Here is a 13,624-nt window from a genome sequence, read left to right as displayed (position 1 = left end):
ACATAGTATTTCTGGTTTTCCTTATAGCTCCTGTAAATCCTCATTTGAGTAAGTATATTTTCATTTATAATATGTCAGTATGTGTTTCATAATTAAGTAGATCAGCTATAGCTATACAAAGGTAATATATTTTGTTGGCTATAAAACTCAGTGGTTTATCCCCAGTAAGGTTAGCAGCAAATGTGAATTCTAAACTTCAAGGGAGATAGGTGTGAGGACAATTGACTTTAATTGTGAATACTAAGTTTAAAGTTTTCCTGACTATGAAGTATAGAGACATTTTCCCAACCTGCTTACTCTCTGATAGTGCTGTAGTCATTTATTTGTATGATTGTGGATAATTTTGTTGATTTGTTTGGACATTGAAAGAACAAGCATCATTTTCCACTCATGAAACATTGTTTAGAGGTAGGTACAACTTTTTTTGTCATACACGTCTAAGTCCCAGTATGACTGGTCTGATTTAGGTTATGGATGGCATGAAATGATTATATTTTAGTGCTTTCAGAAAATTACTGCTTTGTGCTTGAAATGAAAAACCATCAGTACAAATGACCTTGTAGATATTGGCCAGATACTGCAATGCATCCGAAATTCACCATCTCTAGAAAGCAACTGTGACCTAAACAATGGATCTACCACTCCTAATGTCAGCAAGAAAGCTTTTAATATTTAATTCAAGGTTATACATTAGCACATTGTAAAGAATGGTTGAAAGTTAGGCGCAAGAGGGTTGCTGGGTATTGGAGTTTATTTAAGGTTTATTTCAAAGACTTAGAGATGTTCCACCCCCTGGTTTACTCCCAAGTGGCTGCAATGGCCAGGGGTAAGCAAGACTGAGGTCAGGAACCAGGAGCTTCCTTTTGGTCTTCCATGTAGGTGGCAAGGGCCCAGACTCTAGAACCAGTTTTTGCTTTTCCCAGGACATAAGCTGGTGTCCATCTGGAATATCAGTATTGCAGGTGGAGATTTTATCTGTTATGCTTCAGTGTCAACCCCTAGACTTCTTAGTTTAAATTTTGATGCTTTGCTCATCACATTGGGAAGGATTCTGGGGGAAAAAATAGTGAAAGTTTAGAGACTTTAATGTTGAATACAGGAAATGTGTATTGTTTCTATGTAGTCTTAATTCTACCCAGATCAGATTATAATTAGAAAAGCAATAAAAATTCAACACCAACTCAGTCTTCACTGTTATGTCTTTACTGAAATCTGTCTTTTCATTTTCAATATTACTTTGGCATCTGATTATAGAAATGCATACTTCATGGCATTAAAAACAGATTATTTTCTAACACAGTTTTCCTATGGTTTTATTTTTAGTTATAAACTTCTGGTCTGTTATAGTTCTGATGTCATTCATTACAAAGAATGTTTTTAATTTTCCTTAAGATGTATGCTAATGTTTGTATCAATGTAATACTAAATTTGGTATAAATTTTTCAACAGGAGAATTTCATTGTGGATTTGAAGATGGCAACATTTGCTTGTTTACTCAAGATGATACAGATAATTTTGACTGGACAAAGCAAAGTACGGCAACGAGAAATACAAAATATACGCCTAACACGGGACCTAACGCTGACCGGAGTGGCTCTAAAGAAGGTATGAGATTGTGAAAGGTTATGACCAGAGCAGTCAGAAGGTTGTATGCATGCTTTGACATGAAAATATTATATATACAGCAAGCCATTTTAAAAAGATTTGAAAGGAGGTAGTCTCATTTGGCCACTGGTTGTCAAGGCCAGGAGCTCTGTCAGCTTCCCTTAGAACCCTGAGCTGCTGATGGAGGGCCAAGTACACAGGTGATGTTTCCACTGGCAGAGCATCTGGGACTTGGACATGTGGATGTTAGCATCACACTGCCCAGTGTTGCCAGTTGACTCTAAGATTTATTTATTTTTTTATTACAAAGTCAGATGTACAGAGAGGCGTAGAGACAGAGAGGAAGATCTTCCATCGGATGATTCACTCCCCAACTGGCCACAATGGCCAGTGCTGCGCCAATCCAAAGCCAAGAGCCAGGAACCTCTTCCGGGTCTCCCACATGGGTGCAAGGTCCCAGGGCTTTGGGCCGTCCTCGACTGCTTTCCCAGGCCACAAGCAGGGAGCTGGATGGGAAGTGGAGCTGCCGGGACTAGAACCAGCGCCCATATGGGATCCCAGCGTGTTCAAGGCGAGGACTTTAGCCTCTAGGCCACGGCACCAGGCCTGCCAGTTGACTCTCCAAGCACTTAAGACATTTTCTGTTAAAAAAAAAAAAAAAGGAATTGTAAAAAATCCCCAGGACTTATTATGTCATGTTGCCCAATGATAATCTGTTTAAACATTGCATTTTGTCTGCTTGAAGGTTTTTATATGTACATCGAGACCTCTCGACCCAGGTTGGAAGGTGAGAAAGCTCGACTGCTCAGTCCTGTTTTCAGCATAGCTCCCAAGAACCCTTATGGACCTACCAACACCGCCTACTGCTTCAGCTTCTTCTACCACATGTACGGACAACATATAGGTGAGACGACATCGAGTACTGTTTGAAAAGCAAGAAGAAAAAGATTCAAAAATGAAAACAGCATGAGTCAATGTTGTAACTAATTTTTTAGGTAAATCAATGAAACCATAAGATGCTAAGAGGGTTCCTCTATCTGCTAAATCTACATTAGAACTTTCTGATTATTACTTAACCTGTTGCAAATCAGCAAGATTGAGGACACCAGTGGAGTTGACTAGTATCTAGATGTAACTTAATGAAGAAACGGCATGTTAGCATAATTTCATAGTGATTATAAAGTAGTTCTGAACAGCATGCAGATATAAAATTCAGAGTCTCTAGGTAGGAGTAATGAGTCTAAAATGAGTAAATACACAGCCTTGCTAGGTAGCATGTAACACTGACAGCGGATTCTCTGCATCAGTTTAGCAAAGCTGCAGTCATAAAAATTGCTGGTGTTATTTGTTAGGGGTATGTAACTTTAACTGAGATGACCCCATGTATGCCACAAATATTGATCTGTACAATTATAGGCGTGTGCTGTACATGAGTGAAGTAGTATTTACCTTGCAAATGTTATGAAGCTTATCTTGTTCTACAACTCTTAGCCAAAGAATTATTGACCTATCAGTGTTGGTATGCAGGAATTCAGATAATGTCATTACCAGTAGTATAGTTTTGCTATTTAATATTAGAATCTCAAAGTGAGGATTATACTAACATTATAGTATATATCTATTAGGTATAAGATGTAGTGTATATCTAATATTAAATAGCAAAACTACTAAAATTGGCCTTGTGATACACACCACTTACCACAGTATTTAAGCTAAATACTTTACTGGCATTCCCACTTATTAAACACTTTACATTCTTAGCAGTACAGGAAGTGCACACTCAAGAAGTTTGATTTCCAACACAGGTACCTGGCAGTTCATACAAACTTTGAATTCCAAACAGCAGCAATGGTAGTGGTGAAGTAATATCTAATGCTTACCATATTTTTGTTGCTTAATTATCATTGTGCTGGCTTGTAGAAAAGGAAATAGACAAAAAATTTTACTTAGCATGCTCACCATCTAGCCAGGAGTGAAAGCATCATTCCAACTGGAGAAGCTGCTGGTCTCACTACTTTCCAGGAAGACTTACGGAGCACCACAACAGCCTAGTTAACTATGTCATACATATTTACAGTTGCACTGAGTTTTCCAGATTTGTGTGGACAAAAAAAAAAAAAACACATGAGATGTGTGCTTGTGACAATTATTAAAAAAAAATGTAGTTATCTAAATTAAAGTTTCTTGTCTCTTTTTTCTAAATAGTCATTGGATTAAAGTAGCATATGGGCATAAAATGGCCTAAGCAGGTGGCTATTTTAGGGCCGTTTCTAAAACTTTCTGTGTACTTCTGCTGCAAATCAACAATGTTACATACCCTTTACCTTCACAATGGTGATGGAGCGTCTTCCAGTCGATCCAGGATTGACCTTGGGAAAGCAGGTCTCTGTTCTCTGGCAAAGGCGTTTTGTTTTAAGGTTTGACAGGTCTGCTTCAGTCCCTTACTTCATGTAGTTGAACTCTAACCAAAAATACCTACTGGAGACAGTGAGTTGCTAATTAAGATGAGCTGCTAGAACTTTTGTTCAGACCCTCATTCTCCTGTAAACCAATGGAGTGCTTACAAATTGCATTCTCAGTGTTATTTTTCTTTTACAAATCTGCATTCAAAAATCCCTTGCACTGGATATCCACTTGCCCTATTGTACTTACTAGCAAATGGATACACGATTATCCAACAAGTAGTATCAGCTGACATTAGGAAGTGTCATACTTTTGTAAGAATATAAACATGGCTGATACATTAGAGCTTCCTCTAGGAAATAAGCTAAATAGTCTAGCTGTTGCTGTAAAACAAATATTCTTACAAGGTTGTATCTTGAAACTATGAACATCTGTTACCCCAGCTTTTGAGCAACAGGAAAAGGGCTTAGCTGGGTATGTCCTCCTAACTTTTGCAATGAAGTTTCCAGGCTAGGACTCTTATTTAATATGAAGACTTCACATTAGGCAGGCACTTTAGAGCCCGCACTTGGTTTTGGTGGCAGGCCTCAGTCTTCAACTCCTAGTACTGGGGACTTCCCTACAGAGCCGTCTCACCTCTGGACAACAGGCTGCATTCTAGCAAAGCAGTCCACCGGACAGAATATGCTACAACCTCATCTACTTGGGTGAAGAGTAAGGCAGGAGCCACTTCATAGATATTTCCAACTCCCATTCAAGAGGAGCGAATTATAGGATGTTGAGTTCACTGGAAAGGAACCTGCTGCCCTAGCAGAACCTCCTGTTTGTTTAGAAAACACATATTTTTCTTAAGTATAAGGGGAATACATTGTAGTGTTTCATCAAACTATTCATGTGTTTATAGGTCACATACCTGCTGTTGCTAAGAGTACACAATTATTTCAGCACTCCTAAGGCAACTCCATTTCTTTATGGATCAGTGTGAATTTCTGATGTTCCTACAAGAAAAAGTGATTCTCACATAAATACGTGCTATGCGGAAGGCCTACTAAAAGCCACTGAAGTATAAATTTTATCTCTAAAAATCAAACTGACATAAACATAGCAAGAAATTAAAAATGAATGCAGTATAATTCATTACTGATTTTAAAAGTTATCTTGAGAGTTAATTTTACTGTAGAGCAATTGGGGTCACAGAGGGTATATTTTAAAAGGAAGACAAAGAATGGTTAGACATAGTTATTCAACAGTTAAAGACAGGGATGCGGGAAGATGAAAGGAGTGGAAGCAGTCTTCCCTGTACACACTTCACTCTCCTGTGTCACCGGAAGCCAGGACTGGGTGCCATGGCTGCCTTCTCAAGCACATTGCATACATCAAAGTTTTAGGAAAATCTCTTACCACAGTAATGAACAAAACCTGTTTTCTATATGTGAACTGGGTTAGGGGAGAAGAGCCAGGCTAGGGGAGCCAGTTTAAGCAGAGATGGGTTGGGCTTTGCCCCAAAATCAGCTGGTAAGTGCTGGGACTGGGAGTAAGCCCTGTCAAGCTAGACCACAAAAACCACCTGGAGAATACAAGATCCAGGACAGAGTGGGTACAGTGGAGAGGTTGTAAACTGATATTTACTTAAAGCACAGTTGTAATTATGTGCTGGAAAAATGATGAATGCATGCAACCATTTCAATCAAAGCTGAAGATGATGGTAATGAGCATCAGTTTATGTATCTCTTGAATTGAGCCAAGTGATTTTGGTATGTGACCACCTGTCGTGAAATGTCAAACTCTAATAAGTGTGTTACTGATTATAATGAAAATATTCTCTATACCCAAGGTCTCAAAATAAACCAGATCATAAGTTAATTCATGTGACCTTGGCAATTTCAAGTACCTATAAAAATACATAAGCATATTTTAGGTCCTAGCCTTAACATATCAAATACATACTTATACTGAAATAATTACAGGTGAATTATATTACAGACTGAGAGATGAGAACAATGTAATGTTAATGATAAATAATACTTACCAAATTGTTTTATATGGTAATATATATTTAATATTAAATAAAAGACCTGCTTTTGCATATGCTACACATAACCCCCAAAGCAACAGTTACACTGGAGCACTTACATCCAAAAGCCCCAAATGCTGTAGCAGATGAGCAAAGTCCATTTTCCCTGTAGCATATGGGAGCTAACACGATGCCTGTGGAGAGGTGATCAAAAAAAAGTGTTAGTGAGGAAGGGAGGAAAAAGGCAAGTTTAACTTTCGCTTAACTGCCTCAGACTTTTGTCTGGGAACTATATAGCATTTGGAAATCTTTGGGGATGATTTAAATTCATATGATTTGGTATCTGGGGCCTACTACAGCATAAACACAGAGTCTCTAAGGATTTAAAATAACTTTCAGATGGTATTAACACAATCCATCATATTCACTTTGGAATTTTCTTACTGCAATACTGTAATATTTGCTGATTCAGCTTTGCTGAACTCAACTTCTCTTCAATAGTTTTATTCTTTTTTCACAGGTTCTAATTTTGTTGATCAAGATGGCCTAGGTTTCAATGTCTTGACAGGAATTCTCTTTTATAAACTTAAGAACTAGAAACTTGTTGGGAAAGACTTTTCAAAGTGACTTGTGTATTACCATTTCTTGTCACTTACACAATATATCACCAAATAAGTACTTTGCATTCAGTGAGTGGTTTATTCTTACTATTCCCATAAAAAGTAATAAAACTATGCTTCACATCTGTTTTAATAAGTCAGTTTGTAAATGCAAACTTGTACAACAGAAACACAAATTCAAATACATTAAATATTGCCAACCATAAGAACACTTTAGTGAGTTTCATAGCCTAATTTAAACTCTAGGATAATTCACACCAATTTTCTATAGACCTACCTTTCAAAATATTTTTCACATAGCAAGCATTCAGTAGAAGTAAAAATTTGTTTTGTAGTATTTCTGTAGAAATGGGGGTGTTAATTAAGACATATAAACATGTTCTTCAGGAAACCATATTTCTTATTCAAAGACACACTACCCTCTCATTAGTAATATAAAAATGCATCATGCATGTGTTTCCTTCAGGCATATATTTTGCTACTTAAAATAAATTAATATATGTGCACATGAACATATTTTATAGGCTTATCAATCAGTGTTAAGCATCCACATGCAGATTTGATATTACTATTAATTGCCTGACACAATCAGCAATAGGTCATGCTACCCAAAAGAAATAGTAGATGCTCTAACAGGCTTCTGGTGCATAATCAAAGCGGTATATATTGTTGAAAAAAATTATGAAAACCAGCAAGCATGTATTCCATCAATTTCACTTTACCATAAAGTCCCTTGGGTGACACTCTAGGTAGCAGCTTGTGATACTTTTGAAACCGGTGTCAAACACTGTGAGAGCAGGATGAAAAACAAACATTAGAGTGATTTGAGAAAATCTGCTTGAAAGTGACAAGTTTTTAGACAAGACACAAATTTCAAAAGTTATACAAAATAAAATGTCATTGCTATTTTTAGGTGTCTTAAATGTTTACCTACGTTTGAAAGGGCAAACTACAATAGAGAATCCACTGTGGTCTTCAAGTGGGAATAAAGGACAGCGATGGAATGAGGCTCATGTTAATATTTATCCAATTACTTCATTTCAGGTAAGAAAAGAACCTTCAGCTCTGCTAGCAAATTGCTATACATGATCTTAGCACTAAAATTAGTGCTTGAGAAATGCTAAAATATAAGTATTTGGCAAATGCTATCGTAGGACAGTCACCAACATATAGCTGTCATAGAAAAACACCCATTTTGTTTGAATAGTAGTCTACCAAAATTAAAATGATTTGCCTGAAGAAGATGCAATCCATTTCTATAAAACTCAATAGATCTGTTTTAATTCCTTAATAAAAACAGTACAGGTGTTACATGACTGGAACTGGGTACTCAATTTGCATGTTTAAATTTTGTGTAATGGAATTTCATAGACTTTTAGCCAGATGTGTCTATTATAGACACTTTTTAGTGTTACCTAATTTTGACAAAGTAATAAACTGCAGAAAATGTTGTGTTGTATATGTAGAAAAAAGTAAGTCTTTGATTGAATAGAACTAGTTATAAAGATACGGCAATTTTAACTGCAGCAATCAGACAAGAAATCATGAAACTATTTCAATAGTGGAATGTACTTTCACTGACCTCATAACTTTGTAAACAGAAATATCCTACATACCTATACAGTTTCTTTAATTGTTTAAGACAGTGAAAATGCCTTTATGTCCCATGGCTATAGTCCTTATGTTGAAACAATGCAGTCTGTTATGTGATGTTCTAGCACTGATTTTGGTGTTAACCAGCATTATTTAGATACTATTAAATATTTATCATTACTAGATAATGATTTATTGGATGCAGTTCATTGAACATGTTACAAACATATAGAAAACCAACCTACACCAATACTTATATGTTCAAGAGAAGGGCATTCCACCAAATAGAATTCTAAGTTTAGCAATTACACTCCTGAATGTAAGCTGGATGGTTAAAATGAATATAGTCATTCTCAAAGCTAAGGAATCATTAAGTAAGAAAAATCAACTATGTACAAATATGTGAAAGCAATCCCTGTCATATGATTCTGGAAAAACAGTTGTTTTATGAAGGACAATATATGTTGGCATAAATTTCACAACTGTAAACGGGGAAAACAATTCCAACACATTACTGAAAAGAGATAACCATAATCCTAATTTTTACACAGGCATCAAAGAGCTTTCCTTTCTAAAAAGCTGATGCTATTCTAGATGGATTTTGCTTTTTATATAACTGTCTCTCCAATGCAAAATTATCACATACACACACAAGATAATTTAAGAAAACAGTTGTATTAAGTTAGCCTTTGGGATGATCCTTCACTGCCATTTTGTACCCTCTTAAAAACCATTAAGGGCCTTCAGAGCAAGCATTTGTTACCATGAAGAACCATCCTAAAAGGTTTTGAGCTCCTGTTACATGCCCAGTGCTAGGCAGGAAGCTCTTTAAACAGGACTGTGTAACTCACAGTGGTGGAAAGATGCATCTAAACTACACCAGAATAAATGCAGTAATATAAATGGGCACAGAATTCTATGACTACTCCCTACCAACAGGGAGAGTGGAGAGGTCAGGATCCAGAAAAGCAGACTGGCAGATGAAACCTGAACTGAGCAGGATTGCAAAGCACAAAATACACCAGGCGCAGGGTGAGGCACACAGAAATATCAAGGTTGTATTTTGGGATTTCCTTATCTAGAATTCGGTACCTGAAAGTAAATCAAGGACTGATGACAGCTTAGGCAGTGCGGAGACGTCACAATGTTGTACCTGGAATGATGTGGGCCACGGCTCACCTAGATCGTCGTTTGGAAGGCAGGATTGGCAGACCACGTAGGACACTTTCATAAAGGTTCCAAATATACAACTATAAAGTGTTACGTCTACCCATGTGATTTCAATATTATTAGAAATTATTTTGCATCTCTAGTAATTGTTTTCAAAATATGAAATTCAGTCATATCGATTTAAGACTAGTTTTACATATGTTTATTTCCTGCATTTTCTCAAGGTGATATACATACCTTCAGTTTTCAAACCAAGAAGTTTGCAACAAGGGACAGACCATTTTGATTATTGCTGATCAAACAAGAGCAAAGAAACAAAAAGTCCACATTTGCAGAAGATGCCATTAAGGGAAGCATGGCATATCAGCAGGAATGCATTGCATTGTGGGTGTGCCTATCCACTTGTACTCTGTAGTATTTTCTGGAGCTCTTCCTTTGTGGAGAAATCTTATCTAAGCACAAGCTTTCCTAACATCATAAATACATACCTTGAAATATGGATATCTCATGTTTATCCTTCAAAAGCATCAGCTGGTTAATAAAAGTACATGGCACAAAATTGTTTCTATTGCCATAGATAACTTTTCTTAAAGTTCTATCTAAATCTATACACGAGGAGTTGATTTCATTCTTTCGCAGTGTTTTGTGTATGCCAAGTCTGGCAAAGTACATGTATGCACTGGGAAAACACTTAAAATTGTCACGTCAGTTAGGAAAAACTGCCTTTAAAACTATGAACATGAGTGTGTAGAGAGAATGGGTTTTGCATAACTTCTCCCTGGTTGAGATCTAAACTTTGACCTTTTCTACCTGGTCGCCTACATGGATTTCAGTTCCTTCCAGGCAATTAAAGCAAATGCTTTTTCCAATTACTTGAGGGGAAGGAAACATAATATAACAGTAGGCAGATTCATTGTGGAGCTTCTTAGAAATATGAACATTTAACTCAAAAATCGGACAACCTTTTTTCAAACTCAATATAATTCAGATCATATCTTCCATGTTGAAACATAACCACTAACGGACTATTACTATGTCTCATTCTTACATTGGTGAAAAAGTTGGGAATCAGCCAACATTTTTTTTTAATATAAATACATGACATTTTGGCTCAGGTATGTAATTTACATTGAATGCCTGTACATTGTACTTTGACCATATATTTTATTTTACATGTATATAAAAAATTACCCCTCTGAATCTTGGTCTAGAATCTGAATCTATCAGAAACAATAAAATATAATTAACATAATACACAGATATAATTGTAGTATAACCAGAGCAATACAATATGTATTAATTTGTGAGAATTAACCTGTTGAAAGCAGCTAATGAATTCTTCATGGCTACACAAAATGGAAATTAGAAGCAATCAAAGAAAACTGATACTCAGGATCTGGTTTTCTGTATTCAAAAAGACCTAGATAAAGACGACACTCTGTCTCTGGCCTCTTAAATTGGATCCGTATCATTATCACAAGCTTTCAAATAAATAATTATGGTGAAAGTACTTAGACATTATTTTAGCATACTTGTAGACAGTTACTAATTACATGACTTCCATATAATATTTAAAGTTCCTGCTAATCTTAGGCATGTGTACACAAAAAACCACCCTGTTTCATCCAGTGGCAAATACCATCATCAATGATTGCAAATGTAAGCAATGGCTAGTGCTGTATTACTTCAATCCTTATTGTCACCGGGGATGAAATGTTCATTTAAGGTGGCATTCCAGGTATATGGAACCCTTCATACATATTACAGATAGATTTTTGTTCCTTCTTATTGTTGTCGTTTGGCCAGCTACATCTTTGCTGAAAATTTACCAGTCAGCATATTCCCAGCAAACAGGAAGCAGACAAGTTAACTTACATCAGACAATTTCCTCTTCAGTGTTTGAGATTAAGCAATTTCACAGCATTTCCTCTAGAAAATTACTGTCCCTAACTTTGGCACAAGTGTAGGTCCAAACTTAGGATTTTGATCAGACTAGACAGGAAGGCGGGAGACAGAGAATGAAAAGGATTCATAACAAAAAGACAAAATATGTTTGATGCTTTAAATACATTCTCATACGGGGATTTAAAGGTTCTGAGTATTAGCAGGACCATTCTAATGGTCTTTGCAATTTGGGAAAGTTCAGTAATTATTTCAGTGATTTATAGATTTTAGTTTTGATTCTTTGACATCATGTCATTATTTTACATTGACTGCTGCCAGCAGGTATCATGAATCTACAAAGTGGAAAATAATTGTGTGCTTCACAAAAACACAAAGATTTTACAGAAGCTACGTACCTTTACATGACTGAGGGAACGCATGTAATTCCCAGCCTATTTCTGTAGGGTCCCTCTCCGGGAGAGGGTTATGCACGTAGTTCCATCTGTAATTTTCAGGTTACCGTAGGTGCAGAAACACTTTAGTCTTTCCTTACTGGACTCTTATGTGTATCTTACTTCCTTACACAAACCCCTGAGAGTCTCTCTCTCTATTCTCATGGTTACACTGCAAGCCCTGTATCATGCCCCACAAGCGGATGTTGATTTCCTACACTATAATCCTTGCTGCAATGTGAGTACTCTACCTTGCTGCAACAAGTTTTTAGCCTTGTGACTGCAATGGAAAAATATTTGATGATAGGCACTCTCAGACTGAATTGCCAAGAATCTTGGAATGCTTTGCCTAAGATAAAGCTCCCCTCATATTATCTTCAGGACAGGAAAGTCAGCATGACACAACTAAAACTAACAAGGGGTTGGGGCAGGTCGGGACTTTCTCTGAGTAATTCTCTATCAGGTAAGAAGCACATTTCAAAGAGAACAAAATACAAACACACCTAAGAACTTGCTGGTAGGAGCAAAGTAGTACCTTCACACTGATAGGTTGCAAAAAGCCCTCGGTGTTTAGTACCTACTTATCCATAGTCTGATTTCTCAAAAAAGGCATGACTTAAGCAATCTCAGTTATCTCAATGTAAGTACTCAGGAAACTACATACCACAAGAAAATGGTATATCTGTAAGAAAAAAAGAAAAAAAGATTTATTTTTATTGCAAAACCAGATATACAGACAGGAGGAGAGACAGAAGAAGATCTTCCCTCCAATGATTTACTTCGCAAGTGACAGCCAGTGCTGCACCAATCAGAAGCCAACAGCCAGGCACTTTTTCCAGGTCTCCCACACGGGTGCAGGGTCCCAAGGTTTTGGGCCATCCTCAACTGCTTTCCCAGGCACACAAGCAGAGAGCTGGATGGGCAGCCGGGACTGTAACTGGCGCCCATATGGGATCCTAGCACATGCAAGGTCAGGACTTGAGCTGCTAGGATACCGCACCGCCCCCCTACCCCCTTTTTTTTCTTAGTGATGAGAATTTTTGCTTGTTTTACAGATTTCTTTACTCGACAGGCAGCATTAGAGAGCAAGATCTTCCATCTATCTTGTGTCAAAATGAAAAACACAGACTCAATACCGAAGTTGAAAACTAATGCTTCTGAGGGTAGTAGGGTGATACAGCAGGCTTGTTCTGCTCCTGTGGCACCAGTTGAAATCCTGGCTGGTCCACCTGTGGTTCAGCTCCCAGCTCATGGCCTAGGAAAGCCACAGAGACTGAGCCAAGTGCTTGGAACACTGCATCCACTTGGGGAACCAGAAGCTACTGCTACTGTCTTCCAGTCTCCTACCAGCCCAGTTCTGGCCATAAAAGCCATTGGGGCATGAAACACTGGATAGAAGACTACATCTTACTGTTTTTCTAATTCATACTAATAAAATAAAGTTTTAAAAAATAATAATTCTATGTACTACTTAAGAGATTTCCAGTTATAAAACCATGAGAGCCTATCAGAAACATCACCTTAAATTTGCCATTAAAAAGCCATTTTTACATGCACAGAAAAAAAAACTTTGATATTTTAAAATGTAAGCTTTGACTAAAATTTATTGTAATTAAGGATAAAAAATTTTATCAAAATGCATACATGAGCTCAGTGTTAGAAACAGAGCTTTACTAAGTTTTCCTTTAATGTTTATTATTTAAGTATGACTTGGAAGAGAGAGAGAAGGAAAGAGCTCGCATGTTTATGGCGAAGACACAGAGTAGCGACATTCCAGCTATTCCATCACTCCCTAAGACAAAGACAGAGAGATTCTATCCATTGTTTGACCCACACATTGCCCCCAACAGCTGGAGCCGATCCAGGCAAAGCCAGCAGAGAAC

General features: G+C 37.1%; 1 protein-coding gene across 1 annotated transcript in view; it reads left to right on the top strand.

Annotated features, from left to right (window-relative positions):
• Window positions 1-13,624, top strand: part of MDGA2 (MAM domain containing glycosylphosphatidylinositol anchor 2) — a 687,915-nt gene that overhangs the window by 668,474 nt on the left and 5,817 nt on the right. Inside the window, exons 12-15 of the mRNA XM_058666386.1 lie at window positions 28-48; window positions 1,450-1,605; window positions 2,351-2,509; window positions 7,556-7,686. Of these exons, the coding sequence (XP_058522369.1) occupies window positions 28-48; window positions 1,450-1,605; window positions 2,351-2,509; window positions 7,556-7,686 (467 nt within the window). The remainder of the gene's footprint in view (window positions 1-27; window positions 49-1,449; window positions 1,606-2,350; window positions 2,510-7,555; window positions 7,687-13,624) is intronic.

The sequence above is a fragment of the Ochotona princeps genome, chromosome 6 (assembly GCF_030435755.1).
Source record: "Ochotona princeps isolate mOchPri1 chromosome 6, mOchPri1.hap1, whole genome shotgun sequence".
NCBI lineage: Eukaryota > Metazoa > Chordata > Mammalia > Lagomorpha > Ochotonidae > Ochotona > Ochotona princeps.
Note: the sequence above shows the minus strand (reverse complement) of the source record. Positions and strands in the feature narration are given on the sequence as shown.